The sequence below is a fragment of the Esox lucius genome, chromosome 1 (genome assembly GCF_011004845.1).
Source record: "Esox lucius isolate fEsoLuc1 chromosome 1, fEsoLuc1.pri, whole genome shotgun sequence".
In the NCBI taxonomy this organism is placed as follows: Eukaryota; Metazoa; Chordata; class Actinopteri; order Esociformes; family Esocidae; genus Esox; species Esox lucius.
The window spans coordinates 365658-391482 of NC_047569.1; the positions used below are offsets into that span (position 1 = coordinate 365658).

Here is a 25825-nt window from a genome sequence, read left to right on the forward strand (position 1 = left end):
TCCAGAGAGGATGAGTCTTTATGAAGTAAAGATGGGGAGTGGTTCCCTGTGAAAGACTGCAGGCAAATAGTGCAACAATTTAAGAAAAACATTCCTCAACATAAAATTGCAATGATTTTGGGGGTCTCATCTATGGTACATAATATTATTAAAAGATTCAGAGAATCTGGAGAAATCTCTGTATGCAATGATCTCTGGGCCCTCAAATGGCACTGCATTAAAAACAGACATGATTCTGCAGTGGACATCACAGCATGGGCTCAGGAACACTTCCTAAATCCATCGTCTGTGAACAGAGTAAGTCACTGCATCCACAATTGCAAGTTAAAACCCCTACCATGCAAAGAAAGAAAACATTAATAAACAAGATCCAGAACCGCTGTCACCTTCCCTGGGCCCAAGCTCATTTAAGATGAACTGACGCGAAGTGGAACATTGTCCTGTGGTCTGACTAATCAAAATTTGAAATTATTTTTGGGAATCATGTATACACCGTCCTCCGGACTAAAGAGGAGAGGGACCATCCAGCTTGTCATCAGCGCACAGTTCAAAAGTCAGTACCCGTGATGGTATGGAGATGCATTAGTACACATGGCATAGGTGACTTGCACATCTGTGACGGCACCATTAATTCTGAACAATATATACAGGATTTGGAGAAATATATGCTGCCTCCCAGAGAATGTCTTTTTCAGGGAAGGCCCTGCGTATTTCAGCAAGACAATGCCAAACCACATTCTGTGCTTATTACAACAGCATTACTCCGTAGTGCTAAACTGGAGAGTCCAGGTGCTAAACTGGCATGCCTGCAGTCCAGACCTGTCAGTCATTAAAATATTTGGTGCACTATGAAATGAAAAAAGACAAAGGAGAACCCGAACTGTTGAGCAGCTATAATACTATATGGGATGGGACAAATTATTTTCCCATTTATATACTAAATGGCAAAACATTTCACTTTCAAAACTTAAGCAATTGGTCTCCACAGTTCCCAAATGCTAAAAGAGTATTGTTAATTGAAGAGGTGATGCAGCACATTGGTAAACATGCCCCTGTTCCAACTTTTTAGAATCAAGTTGCTCAAATTCAAAAAAATTATTCTTAAAATCTCTCAGTTTCAACATTTGATATGTTTTCTTTGTACTACTATCAATTACAAATAGGGAAAAATGATTTGCACATCATTGCATTTGGTCTTTATTTGCATTTTATGCTGTGTCCCAACTTTTTTGGAAACGAGGATGTACAAGACATATTTAATAAAAAAAGCCATTGGTGCCAAAACAGATAGTAGCTCTGTTGGTTATAAGCGGCGAAGTCCTAGGTTGTAACGTGGATTTACTTTAAAATTATAAAATGTACACATACCTATCTTCATACACAAACGTTCAAAAGTTTGAGGTCACTTTGAAATGTCCTTGTTTTTGAAAATAAAAGCATATTTTTTGTCCATTCAAATAAATCAAATTGATCAGAAACACAGTGTAGACATTGTTACTGTTGTAAATGACTATTGTAGCTGGAAACGGCTGATTTTCAATGGAATATCTACATAGGTGTACAAAGGCCTATTATCAGCAACCATCACTCCTGTGTTCCAATGGCACATTGTATTTGCTAACCCAAGTTTATCATTTTATAAGGCTAATTGATGATTAGAAAACCCTTATGTTGGAAAAATGTTATGCTGATTAAAGAAGCAATAAAACTGGCCTTCTTTAGACTAGTTGTTGTGGGCTCGATTACAGGCTCAAAATGGCCAGAAACAAAGAACCTTCTTGTGAAACTCATCAGTCTATTCTTGTTCACAGAAATGAAGGCTATTCCATGTGAGAAATTGCCAAGAAACTAGAGATATTGTACAACGATGTGTAGTACTCCCTTCACAGAACAGTGCAAACTGTCTCTAACCATGATTGAAAGTACAGGGGAAGGCCCTGGTGCACTACTGAGCAAGAGGACAAATGCATTAGTGTGTCTGGTTTGAGAAACATATCTCACAGGTACTGGTAGCTTCATTAAATACTACCTGCAAAACACCAGTTTCAACATCAACAATGAAGAGGCGACTCCGGGTTGCTGACCTTCTAGGCAGAATTGCAAAGAAACAGGTGTTCCTAATAATCTACAGAACCCATACACTGGACATATAAAAATGCTGCCTAGAAGGCCACCAGCCTCTTCCCTGTTGACATTGAGACTGGTGTTTTGCAAGTACGAATTAATGAAAAACTCTATTTCTCAGCAAGGTGACTAGATCTAGACAGTTTCTAGACCGCAAAAATGAAGATTGTCAGAGTACAATTATCTAATATTATTTTCCGATATCATGTGGGTTAGAGATAATCTTTAGAATTAGCAAAACATTAGTTGAATAGGGTCAATAAACTGGAAAGTAGGTAATTAATTGCACTTTTGGATCCTTAAATTGTAACGTCATCCGCTGTCCTAAATATAGCTGGACTTTGACCTGACCCCCAACCTTTGGGAGAGGTGTTATGAAGGCTGGAAAGGGACATAGGATATGAACACAGATGACAGGCTGAACAGAGACCCCATGCCCTCCCCCAACCAAATCACCACCATGGCCCAATCCCCAAGTGGCTTTGTAACCAACTGGCATAGTTGGCCACTCGGGTGTAAACCCCATAAACCCTCTGACTTCCACACTTCCCTGGGCCAGCCCATGACACCAAACCATGGGCCACCCAGCGCCCACTTTCAGGCTCCTCCATTGTAAACGCCCCACCACTGTCCCCTAGGCATGTGTCACGCCCTCCTTCATAAAACCCGGCACAAAACATGTTTTCTGTGATACTGTAGTTCATGTTGCGCAACGAGTAGCTGGCCTTGCATTCCTCCTGCTCCACCACTGGCAGTTTGACATACTGCAGCACGTCTGCTACCATGCCCACGTCAAAGGTAAGTGTGGTGGTGTCCGCTGAGATGTTGGGGTTGGAGATGCCCCAGCCGGCCACCAGGCCCAAATTGTTGGCCTGGGGACTCAGGTTGTCTTTGCCCTGTGGAGATGGAAGGCAGATGGGCCGCACCAGGTCGTCCATGAGCACCGCCTGACTTAGCTTCACCATGGCGATGTCATTGTTGTAGTTGTAAGGATTGAAGTGAGGGTGGATGATGATCTGTTCCACAGAGCGTTTGGTGGCATATTTCTTGGCACGGATGTCATGCAGGCCCAAGTAGACACAGACATGCTCAGGCACCACAGGCACAACGGTGGAGTCACGGCGTTGGGAGCACAAGACATGGGCAGCGGTTAGGACCCAGTATTCAGAGAGAAGTGCCCCACTTCCAAACGAGCGGCGCTCCGGGACACGGGACTTGTCTTCTATTGTTAGGTGGACCTGCCAGGGAAAGAGACCAGGGACAGCACTACGTCCCCCGACGATGCGCTTGAACTGGGCCGGAAATGGTTGAGATGGCTCCCCACATGCTGAAACACACAGACAAATACTACAAAATGGATACACATAGTGCAGTTTGGATACATACTTTCAAGGTGCTCCATCTTCAACTTATAGCCAGTGTCATCCACAATCCAAGAAGACATTTTGAAAATCTAGTTTCCTAAACCGGAGACCAGGGGCCTCATTCATTAATATTGCCTAAATATGATCCTAATATTGTACTTACGAAGGATGTACATATGTATACAAAAAGTGGGATTTATCAAATGATCCTACAATCATGCACTACCACAGCTATTTGCATGTCAAAACACCTAATGAACCTTACATGGTAAACGTTTTTCTTCAAAGCCTTTGGGAAACATACAATGATGAAAAAAAAATGTCTCCAGTTGACATATACAGTGGATATAAAAAGTCTACGCACCCCTGTTAAAATGCCAGGTTCTTGTGATGTAAAATAATAAGACAAATATAAATCATGTCAGAACTTTTTCCAACTTTAATGTGACCTATAACGTGAACAATTCAATTTAAAAATAAACTGAAAGGGGGAAAAATAAAAAACTCACAATAACCTGGTTGCATAAGTGTGCACACCCTTAAACTAACACTTTGTTGAAGCACCTTTTGATTTTATTACAGCACTCAGTCTTTTTGGGTAGGAGTCTAATAGCATGGCACATCTTCACATGGCAATATTTGCCCGCTCTTCTTTGCAAAAGTGCTCCAAATCGGTCCGATTGCGATGACATCTCCTGTGCACAGCCCTCTTTAGATCACCCCACAGATGTTCAATTGGATTCAGGTCTGGGCTCTGGCTGGGCCATTCCAAAACGTTAATTTTCTTCTGGTGAAGCCATGCTTTTGTGGATTTGGATGTGTGCTTTGGGTCATTGTCGTCCTGAAAGGTAAACCTCCTCTTCATCTTCAGCTTTCTAACGGACGCCTGAAGGTTTGGTGCCAAAATTGCCTGGTATTTGGAACTGTTCATAATTCCCTCCACCCTGAATAAGGCCCCCGGTGCCAGCTGAAGAAAAACAGCCACCAAGCATGATGCTGCCACCACCATGCTTCACTGTGGGTATGGTGTTCTTTAGGTGATGTGCAGTGTTGTTTTTGTGCCAAACATACCTTTTGGAATTATGGCCAAAAAGTTCAACCTTGGTTTAATCAGACCATAACACATTTTCCAAGGTGCTTTTGGGGGACTTGATGTTTGTTTTCGCCCAGCGGCTTGGATGTTTTTCTTTGTAAGAAAAGGCTTCCATCTTGCCATCCCACCCCATAGCCCATTCCTATGAAGAATATGGGATATTGTTGTCACATGTAGCACACAGCCAGTACTTGCCAGACATTCCTGCAGTTCCTTCAATGTTGCTGAAAGCCTCTTGGAAGCCTCCCTGACCAGTTTTCTTCTCGTCTTTTCATCAATTTTGGAGGGACGTCCAGTTCTTGGAAATGTCTCTGTTGGGCCATATTTTCTCCACTTGATGACGACTGTCATCACTGTGTTCCATGGTATATCTAGTGCTTTGGAAATTATTTTGTACCCTTCTCCTGACTGATATCTTTCAACCATGAGATCCCTCTGATGCTTTGGAAGCTCTCTGCGGGCCATGGCTTTTGCTCTGAGATGCAACTAAAGTCAAAAATGCTAAGATTTCCGGAGAATTCTACTAGAAACAGCTGAACTTTGTGATTAATCAGTCACTTTAAATGATGGCAGGTGTTTAATGACTTCTATTTAACATGAGTTTGAATGTGATTGGTTAATTCTGAACACAGCCACATCCCCAGTTATAAGAGGGTGTGCACACTTATGCAATCAGGTTATTGTAAAGTTTTTAGTTTTTTCATTTTTCCCCCTCAAAGATTTAAGTTTGTTTTTCAATTGAATTGTTCACATTATAGGTCACATTAAAGTGGAAAAAGTTATGACATGATTTATCTTTGTCTCATTCTTTTACATCACAAAAACCAGGCATTTTAACAGGGGTGTGTAGACTTTTTATATCCACTGTAAATATACTGTAGGTGCCATTGTGTAACATGTTGAATGAATGAATGTTCTAATTACTAATTTGTCTCTCTCTGTTGTTGCTGGCATGACTAGTAATAAATCTAAGAGAGAGGATATTTAGCATTGTGAAATATGCTAAATTGAGCAACAGTTTTGAAAAACAGTTGTGAGGTTCTTTATTTTGTTTCTTTTTTTACTTTTCAGTTTTATCTTCTACTTCTCCTGCTGTTAACCTCAGTATGGACATTGCTGGATTCAGGTGTGTTTCTATGTTATTCTAGTACATTAATTATGTTTGACTCAGTTCATAATGACTATTGTTTTTTATGCACCTGTTGTTAATTAGGTTATTTTCTGTCCTTCTTAGTGACAAAAGAGTGAATCGTGTGATTTCCAATTTTGTCCCCAACACAACTTGCAATCCATTTGGTAAATATTCTACTCCCTTTGATATGGTCAAAATGTCTTTCTTGATTTATTAGTAATCAATTAATCCAATATATTCAATTGCATTCTCAATAACGTTATACGTGCATTTGGAAAGTTTTAAGACTCCTTCACACATCATGCTGGATGTATATTAGCCATAAATGTCCTACTTGTACAACATTTTATTTTGGTCATCATATGTTCACCAATGATCAATAAGTAAACAAAGAACACATTGAATTTCAAACATATTCAATAACCTTTTCCTACTTTTGCCTACTTGAACAACCTATAATTAGGTCAAATAAGTCATCATTAATTTACTAATTATCAATTAATTAATAAAGAACATGTACATAACTCTAAATTATGGTCATAGCCAACTCGAACTGGATGAATATTAATCTACAAATAGCGGTTCTATATGCACAACTTCTGTTTTGGTGACAAAAGCCTTTATTTCTCTCACTGGTTAATCTTACACCTGAGAATTCAATTTCCCATTTTGTCAGCCTATTACAGTATTTCCATAATGGTTTTACAAGAGGATAGTATAATACTACAAAGCATAACATCAAAATGTTCCAGTTATGCTCGCATTAGTGTAGCTTACCTAGTAAGCATGTCGGAATTTTACTCCCAACTTCTGAGTTGGTCCACTGTCCCTTCTCTCCACAGATGTATGTAGCTGCACAGAGTCAGGAGTCAAGAAAATATTTGCATTTACAAAGAAAAAAGTAAGCAGGTGCTCAAAATGAGATAGCATTTTGTCTAACTGACTTATTGAATTGATTGGAGAAGATAAGAAAATTGGGAACATACTGTTGATCTTGGGGTGAATATGGAACATGGAATCTTTACAGATATACCGGAATACAGAACCAAACAAGGTGCTGTTGTCAGGGCTCTTAAAGATGATTTCACCCATGGCTATCTCCCCTGGATTTCCACAATCCATCACTGAGGAGAGGAAAAAGTGTAAACGTAATCAGGTTTAATAAGTATGAATTAGTAGTAGGGTTTTGAGAAATGGATTTAAAAAATGGACAAGGCTTAATGAGTAAGCAGAGAAAATGAGCAGCACACACTCAAAGAATATCATTGAGTGTGGGTTGCAAAGTTGCAGGAACCTTTATTATATATTTTTTCTCCAGAAATCCCACTTTGCAGATTATTTCCTCCTGATTTTGGGAAAACCAGAGAAATAACAGAAAGTTCCTGGAATTTTGGCCTAGCCAGGCAATGTATGCATTTTACAAAAAAAATTGATGGACTAATACAGACAGATAAATGGATGGGAGTCCGATGATCTGTAATAAATTAATAATTCAGGTGATAAACTACCGTTCAAAAGATTGGGGTCACTTAGTAAATGATATTGTTTTCTATGAAAACAAATGAAGTGAGTTTAAATAGGAAATAGCTAAATGTATAGGAAATATAGTCATTGATAAGATTAGAAATTATCATTTTCATTATCAATAATTGTGTCCCTCCAAAAGTTGCTTTAGTCAAAGAATCCTCCACTTGCGACAATTGCAGCCTTGCAGAACTTGCACATTGTAGTTCAATTTGTAGAGGTAATCTGAAGAGATCCATGCTTCAATCTATGCTTCCAGAAGCACCTCCCTCAAGTTAAATTGGCTTGATGGGAACTTCTTATCATACTATACGGTCAAGCTGCTCCCACAACAGCTCAATAGGGTTGACATCAGGTGACTGTGCTGGCCACTCCATTATAGACAGAATACCATACTGGCTTGTTGTTGTCTCTCTGTTGCACACTTGTGCAATTGGGCTGTATGCTGCTGGCAATACTCTGCCCTCTTTCAGGGGGGTTGTGGTTGGTGGGTGTCCCTTTGGTTGATGCGTGGCAATGTGGGTGGATTGATTTCCTGCCTGTTGGGCCCTGTCCGGGGCCTCCCCCGGGTAGGGCCACAGTGTCGCCGGACCCCCCCGTCTCAGTTCCAAGGTGTTATGCTGCTATATTATTGTGCTGGGGGATATGAGGAATGCACTTTCTAACTTTTCTCAGTCTCCTCCAGTTCTACATTTTAGGAGGAGTTGAGGTCCTGGTCCACACCTGCGGAGTACCTGGTTTGGGGGGCCCGTTGCTGTCCCTGTCCTTGTCCACCTGGTCATACTTTTGACCTAGTCTAAAATCAAATAGACTCTGGATTTAGCCCAGAGAAATGTATTTATTATTCTAATTGGACTCTTAATATCTCACCCGGCAGAGCCAGAAGAGGACTGGTCACCCCTCTGAGCCTGGGTCCTCTCTAGGTTTCTTCCTAAAATTCGGCCTTCTTAGGGAGTTTTTCTTAGCCACTGAAATCCAACACTACTGTTGTTTGCTCCTTGGGGTTTAAGGCTGGGTGTCTCTGTAAAGCACTTTGTGACAACTGCTGTTGTAAAAAGGGCTTAATAAATACATTTGATTGATTGATACCAGCTCACTGCTTCTTCCCTAAATTGCTCTTGCATAGTTTCGAGCTGTGCTTTGGGTCATTGTCCTGCTGTAGGTGTAAATTGGCTCTAATCAGCTGTGTCCACAGGGTATGGCATGGCGCTACAAAATGGAGTGATAGCCTCCCTTCTTCAAGATCCCTTTCACCCTGTACAAATCTCCTACTTCACCACCACCACCAAAGCACACCAAGACAATCACATTGCCTCCACCGTGCTTGACAGCATCTTTTCATTTGGTCTGCGTCTCATGAATGTTCTACCACAAACTTAGATTTGTCTGTCCATAACATGTTCTTCCAATGTTCCTCTGTCCAGTGTCTGTGTTCTTTTGACCATCTTAATCCTTATTGGCCAGTCTGAGATATGAAATTTTTTCTGCTATTCTGCCTAGAAGGCCAGCATCCCAGTGGTGCCCCTTCACTGCTGACATTGAGACTGGTGTTTCAAAGGTACAATTTAATGAAGCTGCCAGTTGAGGACTTAAGAGGAGATACAAATACACTAGATACTCTAATGTATTTGTGCTCTTGCTCAGTTGTGCACCGGGGCGTCTTTTAAAATGATAAACTCTGCAAACACAATGTGCCAGTGGAACACAGGACTGATGGTTGCTGTAATGTGCCTCTCTACACTACATAGAAATTCCATAAAAAATCTGCTGTTTCCAGCTACAATAGTAATTTCTAACATTAACAATGTCTACACTGTATTTCTAATCAATTCTGCTCTTTTAATGTACAAAAAAAGTTTTTTATTTTGAAAACAAGGACATTCCTAAGTGACTCCAAACTTTTGAATGGTTGTGTATGATTAAAGCAGTTTTAAGTCATACTGTACCTCTCGTTATGTGCTCATGATCCTAAATTATTCAGTCTACCATAGAGGGCTGCCTCCATGCTGCCAAATATGGCATGCTTCCCTTTCTGCTCCAAAATTCTATATTCTAGACTGTGACTCTTCAATTCAATTTGTAAACAACAGAAACCCAATAACAATCACTCCAGGAAAGGGAACAGATTTTATTGCAAAAATAGCAAGGCTACACAGTTTGACATTTCACAGTCCATAGTATACTTTTTTTTTCTGGATTATTTCTGAATCATTGCTCCCCATCTCTCGCCAATGCTACAATTTGGTAATCCAGAGAAGCACTGAAATATAAGAAACACCATGTTTCTGGTCTAAAGTCTGTAAGTACAGACCAGTTGGTTGGCACTGTGATGATATCACTACATGCCTCTAATACAGTTTCTGGATGGTTAGAATGCTGGGCAGAGATCAACTGTTCCTCCAAGATTCCATTTCTTGAAGGCAGTGAATAAGAGGAGAGGGAAAGAGGGAGAGAGGAACAAGTGAAAGAGGGAGAAAAAGGACATTGTGAAAGAGGACAAAAAGTAATGTAAAATGCAAATACAGTACATACATAGATAATTTGAAGTGACGATGGAAGCAATTGAAGCTCTTGGCAGTTTGTAGGTGACAGAAGTTTAATCAACACATCACAGTGACATGACATTCCAACTGAAATCCAATCCTCACTATAAAAACATTAGTGGAAAGCAGCAGGGATTGGCAACTTTCATGTGGGTGGGATCCACAAAATATCATAAATCACTGTAGGTCCACCGTAGTTTACATTTATTCATTTACATTTTTAGTTTGCTGCTATTTTACATATTTTGACATGGAATGGAGAGAAGAATTTGCAATGTTGCTCTCAGATTTAAAGATAATTCCTTGCAATCTATACATTTTCCCATGAGGTGGAGATAAACATGTTCAGCATTAAAATAAATTATGTACTATATTATATTAGACTCTTCGTTGCTAAATCTACACCAATTCACGAAACATACATCCGCCAAGAAGCTAATTGATTAATTGTCACTTACAAACTACTGACGCACTACTAAATCTAAAACCAAATGTCACATATCACATTTTTTTGGAGGCCACAGAAAAGCCCTTTCAGGGTGTATACAACATACCACACACATACACACTGGTAGATTGGCATACATGCAGGCAGGCACACACAGAAAACGCACACAGACTCTCATCTTAGAATACATCTTACTTTTACACAGTGGGTCAGAGCTGCTCCATGAGCCATCTTTCTGACACTTGATCTCAAAGTGCTCTAGTTCTTCTCCATCCTTTCAAAGAGAGAGAGAGAGAGAGAGAATGGGTTTATGGGGTTTGAGTTCCTAGCGTTTTGCAAGAGAGTTTTTTGAGCTGCCAATTCTGGTAGGTAAATCCCATCCTGCAAGCTTTTTGACTGGTTCTTATTCATAAGCTATTTGCAAGTGCAAAGCCCCAACATTCCTCATCTAAAAGTAAACATGACTGTTTGATTTCATGGGTTAGTGCTTATTAACTGTTTAATTTAAAATGGGGATATCCAACCAGCTAAAGACACAGCCTTTAAATTGATCGTGCATCCCCTTAATTATCAACGCCTTTGGCTGACAACATCCAAACACAGTTTCAAGACTCTGAAGATTTCGATTCAGCTGTCAGCCAGCCTAGATTAACCGTGCTAGCAGATCAGAATCAGAAAGAGTTTTATTGCCAAGAAAGTTTCACAACAAATACAGATTTTTTTCTGGCCATTGGGGCAACAATTTATACAAAAGGAATAAGGAAATAAAAACTATTAAGAACAGAATCTGTATAACTCATCAGGGCATCTATTGTCTGTTCCGGAGGCTGTTAGACCTCTCCCAGAGTTGAATAGGTTACCAATGTGGGGAAGGACACCCTGCCCCTTGTGTAAAGCCTAGGTAGTAATAGAACAAAGGGAATGTGTTCTGTTGCATTAGGTCAGATGTGCAGTATCTTATCACACCCCTTTTTCCTCTTTAAGTACTGATGATTGTCCTGTATTCATTTATAGACTCCCGAAAGCTTTTGACACGTCTCTCTACTTGCAAATAAACTTTGCCAAGACAATTTTGTCTCTGTACTTCCTCCTTTAAGAGTTCCGATCGATGGAATTCCCATCACACTTTGGGGGCTCGCCATTTGGTTACTTAAAATGGTATCTCAAACTCATATCCTAGCGGGTCAACCGTGGACGGCCGGAGACTCCCCCGATCGTGGGCCAGCAACGAAAGGGGTGAGAGTAAAGGTGCCTGGCTGAAATGAGATTTGGGATTGATCAGTGCAGGTACCCAGAGACTAATTTAGAACTGAGGAGGTAAGGGTCCAACACAGTTAAATATGTTTCTGGTAATATGTGTAGGGCACATTTAAATCTGCAGACAAGGCTACGGTATACCTTGAATATCTTAAAAAAGGGCTGATGAGCTTATTAACGCATGCTGAGCACATTAACCGAGATACCAGGGTGAAGGGTGGCGGCTTGGTAGCCCCATGGGTTCGCTCTCTATCCGGCATTTTCGCCACGCTTAGGTTTGATGGGTGATGTGGCAGTAAATCTTTACCGGTCTCTCGTCATTACGATGGACCGGCAAAGTTTTGTCTGATGTTTATGGTGTTTGGACATGTGAACAATTGTATCTTTGGGAGTTATCAGGTTTTCCGGTTAATGGCGTTTTCATTTGATGATGGACGCGTGGCCTACTGGGCAGATTGGAGGAATATGAACAAGGTAAAGTATGGGAGTTGCAGAAGGCATAATGGAAAGTTGTTTGGAAGGCGTAGGCTACGGCAAAGTATGTGTGGGGTTTATTGATCTCTGGGTTGTAGTTCTTTTCAGTCAGGTTGGATGGATCATCTGATCGCCCCCACCCTCCCGTGGTGTTCCCCCAGGCCGATTGCTGGGACTCCTCTGAGTTTTGCGTGGTCCCATCCCGCCCGGCGACACTGCATCAGTGGAGAACATATCCCTACAATCCACATAGCCAACCCTGCTGGTGACCGAGATAGCCCTCGACTCGTTTCGCTCTATGGACAGTTTTGTGAACGTGGTGATGCAGTAGGCCATCTGGAGGCCGTTTTGCTCCCCTTTGGACTTGTTGGGAGAGTCTGGGCGGGTCAAGAAAAGATTTGAAAGGGGGGACAAGAACACACCAGATACGTAACCTCTGTTGGGAAGATACCCAGGGAAATCAAGACGATGGCTGTTTTAGATGTAGTGTACCCGCAAGACCAGAGACAGTTCCGGCTACCTCGCTGGTATCGCCGTGAGAGACCCAACAGGAGCATGCAGGAACGCTGAACTGCCTGAGGGAGGAGGAGACGGACCAGAGGAGACAGACCATGTCTAGTTTGTTTTTCGACAGTAGGGGAATTGAGCCCCTCGTATGACCTGTAGTGTAGGTAAGGGATATTCGGTCTCTGTGGGTTAGCAGTGAGATGTCCTCGGATTGAATTCCGGCGACATGTAAGGAGCGAACCTGTTGCTGACAGCTAAACGGAGCTGGGAGGTTAACCGTTACGTATCCATGTGGTAGGGCACAACCACTTATTACACTCAGGAGCCCTCACAGATCTTGTCGGGCTAGATGTCCACCAATTTTGAGGCTCTAAGAAGGAGTAGGGGATACTCCGGTATATAATGGTTTTGGGAGACTGAATGGTCGATATCTGGTTGTGGTCGACCTAGTAAATGCATTTTCCCTTTTGGTATTCCCTGGGCACGACGGTTCCGATTGGCTGCATTTTGTATTCTTTGGTGGAATATGTGTATATTTGATCGAGATTGTTGTTGACCTGGAAATTTTTTGATTTCGCAATGTTTTGCTTTGTTCGGTGTACACTTGGGTGAACTCATTTATTGTGTCGTTAATGTGATTCTTTGGTGAGGCCCACTCTTTCGGCTTTTGCCTAACCTCCGTCTCCGCGAAATTTAAACTTGCCTTCTAGTTTTGTGCTGGTGGCTGGCACACATGGAGGTATTCGCCTGATAACTTAGGATTCTATATGAGAATGATGTCCTAAATTTAATCATAGTGATAGATTGGAAATTGGTACAATGATGCTTTCCTCATTTGGTAAAATATGGTCTTGTGGTTTCATTATAAAGGGTTAATTTTAGTGACATCATGCATCTGTTTTCTGTTATAACATCGTCTTTCTTGAGAGTTTTTTCTTTCTTTTGTTCTCATTATTTAGACACATTCACTTCCAATGAAATTTACATTCATATTGTAATTGTTAATGCTCAGATTCCACACTTTCCACCCTACTGTTACTGTGTTGAGAAGATAAGTACTTTTCCTTTTACAAACAGCAACGATATTAGATGTGTATGGCAATAACTCTGAACCTTCAGATAACGTCAGATATCGGCTAAGTTGAAAGCTTGACATCTCTTACTACAGACAGTCTGAAGACCATGTCACATTTTTGTGTGGAAACTTTCATGTATGTTTCATGAACATTTTAAACAATCCATTCCATTCCATTCCATCTTCTTCCGCTTATCCGGGGCCGGGTCGCGGGGGCAGCAGTCTAAGAAGGGATGCCCAGACTTCCCTCTCCCCAGACACTTCCTCTAGCTCTTCCGGGGGGACACCGAGGCGTTCCCAGGCCAGCCGGGAGACATAGTCCCTCCAGCGAGTCCTGGGTCTTCCCCGGGGTCTCCTCCCGGTGGGACGGGACCGGAACACCTTCCCAGGAAGGCGTTTCGGAGGCATCCGAAAAAGATGCCCAAGCCACCTCAGCTGACCCCTCTCGATGTGGAGGAGCAGGGGCTCTACTCTGAGCTCCTCCCGGGTGACCGAGCTTCTCACCCTATCTCTAAGGGATCGCCCGGCCACCCTGCGGAGAAAGCTCATTTCGGCCGCCTGTATCCGGGATTTTGTCCTTTCGGTCATGACCCAAAGCTCATGACCATAGGTGAGAGTAGGAACGTAGATTGACTGGTAAATCGAGAGCTTCGCCTTGCGGCTCAGCTCTTTCTTCACCACGACAGACCGATACATCGACTGCATTACTGCAGAAGCTGCACCGATCCGTCTGTCAATCTCCCGTTCCATCCTTCCCTCACTCGTGAACAAGACCCCTAGATACTTAAACTCCTCCACTTGAGGCAGGCACTCTCCACCAACCTGAAGCGGGCAAGCCACCCTTTTCCGACTGAGGACCATGGCCTCGGATTTGGAGGTACTGATTTTCATCCCCACCGCTTCACACTCGGCTGCAAACCGTCCCAGCGCATGCTGAAGGTCCTGGTTAGAAGGGGCCAACACAACAACATCATCTGCAAAAAGCAGAGACGAAATTGTGTGGTCCCCAAACCTGACACCCTCCGGCCCCTGGCTGCGCCTAGAAATTCTGTCCATAAAAATTACGAACAGAACCGGTGACAAAGGGCAGCCCTGCCGGAGTCCAACATGCACTGGGAACAAGTCTGACTTACTGCCGGCAATGCGGACCAAGCTCCTGCTTCGGTTGTACAGGGACCTGACAGCCCTTAGCAAAGGACCCAGGACCCCATATTCCCCAAGCACCCTCCACAAGATGCCGCGAGGGACACAGTCGAATGCCTTCTCCAAATCCACAAAACACATGTGGATTGGTTGGGCAAACTCCCATGAACCCTCCAACACCCCGTAGAGGGTATAGAGCTGGTCCAGTGTTCCACGGCCCGGACGAAAACCACACTGTTCCTCCTGAATCCGAGGTTCTACTATCGGCCGTATTCTCCTCTCCAGTACCCTGGCATAGACTTTCCCGGGGAGGCTGAGAAGTGTGATCCCCCTATAGTTGGAACACACCCTCCGGTCCCCCTTCTTAAAAAGAGGGACCACCACCCCGGTCTGCCATCCCAGAGGCACTGTCCCCGACCGCCACGCGATGTTGCACAGGCGTGTCAACCAAGACAGCCCCACAACATCCAGAGACTTGAGGTACTCAGGGCGGATCTCATCCACCCCCGGTGCCTTGCCACCGAGGAGTTTTAAAGCCCTCCCGTGGGCTCACCACCCACAGGAGGGACCATAAGGGGCCGGTGCGAAGAGGATCGGGCGGCAGTCGAAGGCAGGGGCCTAGACAACCCGATCTCTGGACACAGAAACTAGCTCTAGGGACGTGGAATGTCACCTCGCTGGCGGGGAAGGAGCCTGAGCTAGTGCGTGAGGTTGAGAGGTTCCGATTAGAGGTAGTCGGGATCACCTCTACGCACGGCTTGGGCTCTGGAACCACACTCCTTGAGAGAGGATGGACTCTTCACCACTCTGGAGTTGCCCATGGTGAGAGGCGGCGGGCTGGTGTGGGTTTGCTTATAGCTCCCCAGCTCTGCCGCCATGTGTTGGAGTTTACCCCGGTGAACGAGAGGGTCGTTTCCCTGCGCCTACGGGTCGGGGATAGGTCTCTCACTGTTGTTTGTGCCTACGGGCCGAACGGCAGTGCAGAGTACCCGACCTTCTTGGAGTCCCTGGGAGGGGTGCTGGAAAGTGCTCCGACTGGGGACTTTATTGTTCTACTGGGGGACTTCAACGCCCACGTGGGCAATGACAGTGACACCTGGAGGGGCGTGATTGGGAGGAACGGCCCCCCTGATCTGAACCCGAGTGGTGTTCAGTTATTGGACTTCTGTGCTAGTCACAGTTTGTCCATAACGAACACCATGTTCAAGCATAAGGGTGTCCATCAGTGCACGTGGCACCAGGACACCCTAGGCCGCAGGTCGATGATCGACTTTGTTGTCGTCTCATCTGACCTGCGGCCGTATGTCTTGGACACTCGGGTGAAGAGAGGGGCGGAGCTGTCAACTGATCACCACCTGGTGGTGAGTTGGATCCGATGGCGGGGGAGAAAGCTGGACAGACTCGGCAGGCCCAAGCGTACTGTAAGGGTCTGCTGGGAACGTCTGGCCGAGTCTCCTGTCAGAGAGATCTTTAACTCCCACCTCCGGCAGAGCTTCGACTGGATCCCGAGGGAGGTTGGAGATATTGAGTCCGAGTGGACCATGTTCTCCACCGCCATTGTCGAAGCGGCCGCTCGGAGCTGTGGCCGTAAGGTCTCCGGTGCCTGTCGAGGCGGCAATCCCCGAACCCGGTGGTGGACACCGGAAGTAAGGGATGCCGTCAAGCTGAAGAAGGAGTCCTATCAGGCCTGGTTGGCTTGTGGGACTCCTGACGCAGCTGACGGGTACCGACAGGCCAAGCGGGCTGCAGCCCGGGTGGTTGTGGAGGCAAAAACTCGGGCCTGGGAGGAGTTCGGTGAGGCCATGGAGAAGGACTATCAGCTGGCCTCGAAGAGATTCTGGCAAACCATCCGGCGCCTCAGGAGAGGGAAACAGTGCCCTACCAACGCTGTTTACAGTAGAGGTGGGCAGCTGTTGACCTCAACTGAGGATGTCGTCGGGCGGTGGAAGGAATACTTCGAGGATCTCCTCAATTCCTCAATTCTTAAACAATCCATTTGGCCTTTATGGCCTACCAGTATTGGGAAAAGTCCTGGGTTTCAGGAAGGGGGGCAGACCCCCTGGGATGTCCTCTACTAATCTTTCCCATTAAATCAAAGTAGCTTAGTACTAAGGGTTAAATTTGAGTGTCCTGACTGCTCTCACCGGTGGTAATTTCCCCAACATGAGTATATTCAGTTTTGGGTTAATCAAACGTTAAGTTCAAGCTTAATATATTTTCCTCTCAATTCATGTCGAAATATATGGTTTTGATACTTACTTGTAGTGTCGGTAGAGACCTGAAGTCATCCCCCATTGTTAAGGATTAATACACTCGTGGTGTCGATGTGTGAAATATGCATGAAAGTTGTGATTTAGGTTTTGGCTGACCGCCACTATTTGGTGTAACATTTACATGCATCTAAATTGGAAAAATTCCCTTAACTTTTGGAGGTTAATTGAATCATGATGTTTTTATGTTGTCACAAAGTACTTTGGCCATTGCCTGTGGAAATGCAAATTTTTATATGCAAATTTTGGAGTTGTTTCACTGAGTAAGACAACTTTGTCAATAGGTTTTATGGGTTATAATTCCTTCACACAAGCGACCGTATGGCACATTTGTTGTTTTTTGCTTTTGTTTGTGGATATTGTGTTTATCATTTTCTAATTTGTTTTTAATGGATATTCAGTTTGCGACTCTTTACTGAATGAATGCTAGATTAATCCCTAACATCTTTTTTCATGTCTGTCCTGTAATGGTTCTGCTTTCACGCATGGAGTTATCCGTTGACTTTGTCATGAAATCAGGGGGTGGGGGGAGGGAGTATGAAATGATTATCTATGATGAAAAAGACTTACATAAAGAATAACAAAGAATTTGATTTTCCTGTTTGAAAATTGTCCATTCACCTGAAAAGTGTCCATTCAGTGTTTGTCTAATTTGGGTTTTTGGAAATAGTTTGTTTAATGTAAAATCTAACATGGTTATGGTTGAATAGAATACATCTTACCATTTTGATTTGGTTTAGCTAAGAAAGAACACATTTGTTGGGATGCACAGTGACGGAGAATGTGACTGTTCAATTTGTTTGTGAGATATTTGATTAGAAGTAATCATATTAATCTCATGCATTATGGAATAAGGTATGTTTTAAGTGAAACTGAGAAAGGAATTATGCAGCAAGTTCTATTCTAGAAAAACAAGTTGAGAAGGTTTACATAGTCTAAATTGTAAAGAGAGGTCCAGATCCCCTGTTGTACTCAACTCACTCACACAAACACCAGTGTGGGGGGGAGTTGTGCAAATTTAGACTCATTTTAACTCTTTAGAAGAGAAACAGATTTTCTGGTGACATTATCAAAATTGGGTTTCCTAATTTGGCTACACTGAATACTTGTGTTCACTATTCTGGTGTTGACTGGTTACGACCATTAGTTATCTCTCAAATAGCAAATAGGTCGAAAGCCAAATTGACACTAAGTTGAGACTTTTTTTAAAGTAGAGATTTTTAAGAGAAAATTGTAACTATTAACTTGAGAGTTTATCATCTAGTACAGGAGTTGAAGAGTACAAAAAGATGGGAATTGTATCTGGATTCTATATTTACCTGTCTAAAAGTACAGTGCCTTACGAAAGTATTTGGCCCCCTTGAACTTTTCGACCTTTTGCCACATTTCAGGCCTCAAACATAAAGATATAAAACAAATTTTTTGTGAAGAATCAACAACAAGTGGGACACAATTATGACGTGGAACGAAATTCATTGGATATTTCAAACCTTTTTAACAAATAAAAAACTGAACAATTGGGCATGCAAAATTATTCAGCCCCTTTACTTTCAGTGCAGCAAACTCTCTCCAGAAGTTCAGTGAGGATCTCTGAATGATCCAATGTTGACCTAAATGACTAATGATAATAAATAAAATGTAATCAAGTCTCTGTATAAATGCACCTGCTCTGTGATGGTCTGTTCAAAGCGCAGAGAGCATCATGAAGAACAGGGAACACACCAGTCCGAGATACTGTTGTCGAGAAGTTTAAAGCCGGAATTGGATACAAAAAGATTTCCCAAGCCTTAAACATCCCAAGGAGCACTGTGCAAGCGATAATATTGAAATGGAAGGAGTATCAGACCACTGCAAATCTTCGAAGACCCGGCCGTCCCTCTAAACTTTCAGCTCATACAAGGAGAAGACTGATCAGAGATGCAGCCAAGAGGCCCATGATCACTCTGGATGCTGAGGTGGGAGACTCTGTCCATAGGACAACAATCAGTCATATACTGCACAAATCTGGCCTTTATGGAAGAGTGGCAAGAAGAAAGCCATTTCTTAAAGATATCCATAAAAAGTGTCGTTTAAAGTTTGCCACAAGCCACCTGGGAGACACACCAAACATGTGGAAGAAGGTGCTCTGGTCAGATGAAACCAAAATCGAACTTTTTGGTAACAATGCAAAACGTTATGTTTGGCGTAAAAGCAACACAGCTCATCACCACTGTCAAACATGGTGGTGGCAGCATCATGGTTTGGGCCTGCTTTTCTTCAGCAGGGACAGGGAAGATGGTTAAAATTGATGGGAAGATGGATGGAGCCAAATACAGGACCATTCTGGAATAAAACCTGATGGAGTCTGCAAAAGACCTGAGACTGGGACGGAGATTTGTCTTCCAACAAGACAATGATCCAAAACATAAAGCAAAATCTACAATGGAATGGTTCACAAATAAACATATCCAGGTGTTAGAATGGCCAAGTCAAAGTCCAGACCTGAATCCAATCGAGAATCTGTGGAACGAACTGAAAACTGCTGTTCACAAGGTCTGGGGAGACAGGAGAGGGGGGGGGGGGGGTCATGATTTATGACAGAATTAAAGTGTCTTTGATGTGCTAGGATAAATAGGAAGAGACTTGGGGAAATTCATACTGGGTTTCATCTTGTAGAGTAATTAAAGGTTAAATAACAGTTATGTTATTTGAGCTTCAAGATGGTATGAAATGTTTTGATTGGCAATAAGGTTTTTAATAATTTGTGTTAAACAAAAGAGAATTTGATTGTATTTCCGAGACAACACAATCAGTTGTAATTATATATCAACTGAGATCTGGTTAACTGAGAATTTTTTATGAACTACTCTTTGAGAGTGATACTGCAACGAAAGCAAACTATGTTAATTGATGATGAGTAATTGAACTGTAATAAGAAATTGTGTTCTTCTGTTTTTGTAGTTTTGTTATTGACTGGTTATTGAATTTAAACCAACTATAGAAAATAGTGGAATTTATACACTAGTGGAATAGAAGCACCAGAAAGGTTAAGTGTTTCCACTATACTGTTACTGTTTACAACCGTTCTAATCTATTTAGGCAACGGAAGCAGAAAGACATTGGATTTTCAGGTATACAAGTTTAAGTGTTTTTGTAGGACTGTGCATTAACAATAAGCAACAAGCTAATGTAATGGGCATATTTCTGTTTGTGTAGGACACTTGAAAGCGATTCAGCTATAAAGGACTGGTTGGAGTCAGAGACTGAGTTAGGCTTAAAGGACAACTGGTACATCTCATCTGCTGTCCAGGTGGCAGAGAGAGGAAACTGAAGTCGATAAACACGCTATAGGAGGGCTTTATTGTTTAAAAAATAGGCACAGTGAAAAAGTGAGTTTTTTTGGTGCTAGTACCCATCATTCCAAATCAGCCTGCAGCTATAGAGTTCTTCGATAAAACTGGTTATCTTGGCATTCACAAATGAGAGCACACATATTCTTCTGACGTGGCTGATAAAGCAGCCAAAATGGCGACAACTAGAGCTGTGTCACTGTAATTTCAAACATGATTTTGCGCTCATATAGAAAACAAAACACTGCACCTAAAAAGATGGCAGGAGGAAACATTTTCCATTGAGTATTGCCAGGTGGAGTGTGTTTCCAAAAAATGTGGCAATTTTTAATGGCCATGAGTGGGTCTTCAGCAAAATACAGTTTACAGTCAATGAAATCTGACAACTTTGCAGGACCACACGGGTCCAGACATAGAGTGGATGAGTAATGTCGGGAAAAAAAGTGGATCCAAGTTCTTTTACACCCAAGCATGTCTTGCATGTCTTGGCATTCACAAAATAGATAAACGACGTGGCGTCAAGGCAAGGATGGGGAATAAATAACTTGACAAGGCTGTAATAAATACAGCCCTGTTTCGTTTTTTATGCAAGTCTAAATTAACAAGAACAAAACATAAAAATAGACAACAATAATATTGACTGCGATTAATTATAAAGCTGATGGGTGATTTCATATTTCTTTTTAAATAACATGTTCTAGGTTATGTTAAGAATAAATATATTGCTTGCATATTTTGGTTGATATTAGGGAGGACATTCTAGCGTGCATTAGCTACTCAAGTGGACATGGCCAACAGGGCAGATTTAACACTATAATAGTTGTCTTTTTCAAATGTGTAGCCACATTATATAAAGTATTTCACAGAGGGGTGTCCAGTAGAATGGGGTACCACTTTTGCCTAATAGTGACTGAACCATTGAACAAGACAGGCTAAGATGTAGCACACCATAGTCAGATTTTATCAAATAAAATGTAATTCCCCAACAACAAAACGGTGGCTAGTGAAAACGCTGAGTGGCTAGTAACACCACAGTGGCTGGTGAGCAAAAAAGTTAATGTCAAACGCTGTACCTGTATATCCAATATCTTTCTGCTTCCTTTGTCTAAATAGATCAGAACAGTTGTAAACAGTAATAGTATAGTGGAAACATTAAAATTTCTGGTGCTACTGTTCCACTAGTGTAGAAATTCCACTATTTTCTATAGTTGGTTTAACAACCATTAAATAACAAAACAAAAAGAACAGAAGAACACAATTTCCTATTCCTGTTCCAATCACTCATTATCAGTTAAGATAGTTTGCTTACGTTGAAGTATCACTCTCAAAGAGTAGTTCACAAACAATTCTCAGTTCATCATCTAACCAGATCTCAGTTGATATATAATTACATCTGATTGTGTTGTCTCGGAACAACAATCAAATTCACTTTTGTTTAACACAAATTATTAAAAACCTTATTGCCAATCAAAACATTTCATACCATCTTGAAGCTCAAATGACATAACTGTTATTTTACCAAATTTCTCTACAAGATGAAACTCAGCGTAAATTTCTCCAAGTCTTTTATTTATCCTAGCACAACAAAGACACTCACTTCCTGTCATAAATCATGACCCCCCATTATAAGCCTTATCTCCCCAGAGCTCACCCTGGAGTAAGGGTAATGGTTTACTGACCTGATGATAACGAACCCTAGTCTTGAAGAATAAATCCATCATCAATTAGGGACACATTCCAATGATTGCCTACTAGGAAAGAAATTAAGTACAAATGGTATAAATGTCTATATAAAAAAGTGAATAGTCATTGAATGTGTAAATAAACATGGAATTTACATTTCCGGTTCCTTCAAGTCAAAACCAGAATAATACGCACATTATTCTGTGTAGGCAAATTAGAATACCCAATTTGGATAATGTCACCAGTAAGTCTGTTTCTCTTCTAAATAGTTCAAATGAGTCTAAATATACACATATCAAAATTTGCTTTTCCACAGGCAATGGCCAAACTATGTAGTAACAACACAAACATCATATCTCAATTAACCTCCCAACATTTTAGGGAATCATCCCAACTTGATGCATGTCTATGTTACACCAAATAGTGGCGGTCAGCCAAAACCAAAATCACAACTTACATGTATATTACACGCATCAACACTAAGAGTGTACTATTCCTTAACAATGGGGGATGACTTCAGGTCTCTAGCCTCACTACAAGTATGTTTCAAAACCATACATTTCGACATGAAAGCTATTGAGAGGAAAATATATTTAGCTTGCACTTAAAGTTTGATTAACCCAAACTGAACATACTCACGTTGGGGAAATTACCATAAGGTGAGACCAGTCAGAACACTTGAATTTAACCCTTAGTAATAGGTCACTTTGAGTTAATGGGAAAGGTTGATAGAGGCCATCCCAGAGGGTTTGCCCTGCTTCCAGGAGCCCAGGACTTGACCCACTTCTGGTTGGCCATAATGGCCAAATGGATTGTTTAAAATGTTCATGAAACTGAAGTTTCCACACAAAAATGTGATATGGTCTTCAGACTGTCTGTAGTAAGAGACATCATGCTTTCAACTTAGCCGATATCCTATGTTAACTGAAGGGTGAGAGTTATTACCCTACTCAGCTAATATCGTTGCTGTTTGTAAAAAAATAGTGCTTATCTTATCAACACAGTAACAGCAGGGGGGAAAAACTCTCAAGAAAGGACAATGATCTCTACAACATAGAGATAATTATAACCATATACACAAACTTCCCCTAAAGTTTCCAGACTTTCTACATACCATAGCCTAGCCTTCCAAATAACTTTATATCATATCTTCTGCAACTGCCGTACGTTACCTCAGCCATATTCCTCTAATCTGCCCAGTAGCCCAGGCATCCATCTCCGAACGAAAATGCCATTTACCGGAAAACCTAATAACTCCCAAAGCCACAAATGTTCCAACACCATAAACTTCAGATATAAAAAAAAATTTGGTCCACGTAACTATGAGAGACGATCAATGCTTTACTGCCGCACTTACCCATGTTCCCGATTTACCCAGTAAATCTAGTTTATCTAAATTAACGTGCCCAGCATGTGTTAATAAGCTCGTCAGCCCGTAACTGAGGTACTATAAAAGGTCCAACCTTTACTGCAGATCTAAAAAGGTCCAACCTCTCAAAAGGTCCAACCTTTGCTGCAGATTTTATCGATAAGTTCCAACCTTAACTGCAGATTTTTAACCTTGCGGTCTAACCGCAACTGTATTGACACCAGGTTAAGTAACCATGGACGAGCTCCCAAAGTGGGATGGTAATTCCATCGATAGACACTCTTATAGGAGTAAGTACAGAGACAAAACTCTCTTAGTATAATTTAACAGTTTATTTGCAAATAGAGAGACGCATGAAACGCTTACAGGATATTAATCTGAGGAGTCCCTGAAGTAGATACATGAACAGTCCTTATTTATTATAGTTAAAAGGTGTGTGGTAAGTTGCTGCACATCTGTCTTATGTCACATAGGTTTTACCCAAAATGGTGGGCTGTCCCCCCACCTTATCCTTCCTGCCATAATGTTTACTGTTGTGTTTACCTAAAAAGAGGCCAATTGAACTTACTTCCCCCCAAGGGCCACATTCTTAAGGAAAAAAGGACTGATACCCTTCTTGGTTTAAGCAGATAAACAGATGGTCAGAGTACCTAATAATCCTCTGATATTATACAGACATGTACAATGTGGAGAACAAGTATTTGATGGACTGCCGATATTGCAGGTCTTCCTACTTACAAAGCATTTAGAAGTCTGTATTTTTTATCATAGGTACTCTTCAACTGTGAGTGATGGAATCTAAAACAAAAATCAAGCAAATCACATTGTATGATTTTTAAGTAATTAATTTGCATTTTATTGCATGACATACGTATTTGATCACCTACCAACCAGTAAGAATTCCGGCTCTCACAGACCTCTTAGTTTTTCTTTAAGAAGCCCTCCAGTCATTACTATTAACTGCACCTGTTTGAACTCGTTACCTGTATAAAAGATCTGTCCAAATATATGGGAATTCATGCATTATTAGAGGGGCGTATCCCACATACAGGCCCTTAAAACCAACTTCTTGTACCTAGATACTTTGCACAACTGAAGTTCCTGTTTGGCTGTATCCATTTTCCCATGCATATAAAGAAAAAAATACTTTGACAGAACTTTAGACCTAAGACAAACAAATCTGAGAAAAGAGATGAGCATGGAGAGTGGGCTAACTCGAAAGCCGGGTCTGTTGTTGTTTTGAAGCAATTTATGCTATGAGAGCTTTACTATTGTCTGTTTACTGTCCCCGCCCTGCAGAGGTGGTGCCCCTAGGCAAAATATCTTACTAGCTATATTTAATGGTAGACCAAAAAAAATTATAATATGAAGTAATTAATCTTTTAGAATTATTTCCATAAACACTGCTAAAAAAATGAAAGGACATATTAAAGATCAAACAGGTGTTGTTCTATGTGGATTAGATGATAGAGTAAGGCACTTGCAATGCCAAGTTTGATTATTAGTGGAGCCAAACCAAAGTGCATGCACGCATGATGGTTAATTGCTTTGGGTAAAAGGTTCTGCTAAATGTTAGAGCGTATGGTAGGGTGCGTGATAAATATTATTGGTATTTCCATCAACAGCATTCTGAGTGCAGTAGCTGGCGCTAGTGCTAAAATCTGGATTTTGAGAAACAAATAAGTTGGTTTGTTTAGGGTTGACCGGTAACAGGTTGATCCGAACAAGGTCTCTGGATAAATATATTCTCAACTCTTAGAGAAGCCTTTTATTGCCTACATCAACTCAAATTTGGGACACAACAGGTTATGGTGGGTTCATCTGATCGTGTCTTTCTGAAAGTGACATACGGTTAGAGAGGCAAGAAATGCAACCAGTCCCACAACTGGAAGCATGCTCTCTGAAGCTTTGTAGTAGAATGGTGTTGAAAGCGTCACTGAGATCCAGAAATATCAGGAGAGTTGGTGATTTTGTGTTTAGACCAATCAGTAGGTCATTTACAATCAGTGGTGTAACTATCTGGTGTGCATGAGGTGCGGTTGCACCCGGGCCCGCAGTGGGTGTGTGGCCCGTGCACGGCCTCTATCATAAAACTATTTTGTATTTTCATGTTCATTGTATGTTTCTATTCTGTTATCACAATCAGATGGTAGCGTAAACTAGGCAGGATTGGGGGTTGGCTGTAAGGACATCTTGCACCCAGGCCCAGCGTCACCACGCTACACCAGTGTTTGCAATAGTTACATGTTACATGGTGGTACATTCACTTTTTAACAACATCTTGTGTTGAAGTTCAACTTAGTTATTTGTTGAAAGAGAAATTGTCCATGGGCCTACCTATGCCCTGCGTGCTCACCCACCCCAAAAACTTCTGACATTCACAAGTATTCCTACATTTTGGCTTCAACTTCAACACTCATCCTTCAAGGGCTTAGAAGAAAAATAGAATCAATATTGGCCAACTTAATCTAAAATGCAACATGAGGTCCC

At 41.8% G+C, this 25825-nt stretch overlaps 1 protein-coding gene across 4 annotated transcripts in view; it reads right to left on the reverse strand.

Moving 5' to 3' along the window:
- Positions 1–2310: 2310 nt before the first annotated feature.
- Positions 2311–25825, reverse strand: part of masp1 (mannan-binding lectin serine peptidase 1) — a 128442-nt gene continuing 104927 nt past the window's right edge. For 3 of the 4 annotated variants that reach the window (XM_034293850.1, XM_020044832.2, XM_013132739.3), the window contains 4 exons: positions 10424–10502; positions 6700–6837; positions 6491–6565; positions 2311–3451 (listed from right to left, as the gene is read on the reverse strand). In XM_034293850.1, coding sequence (XP_034149741.1) covers positions 2577–3451; positions 6491–6565; positions 6700–6837; positions 10424–10502 — 1167 coding nt within the window. In that variant the 3' untranslated portion in view covers positions 2311–2576. Of the gene's footprint in view, positions 3452–6490; positions 6566–6699; positions 6838–9345; positions 9651–10423; positions 10503–25825 lie in introns of those variants that run through there. The other variant, XM_013132741.3, reaches the window with a different exon arrangement.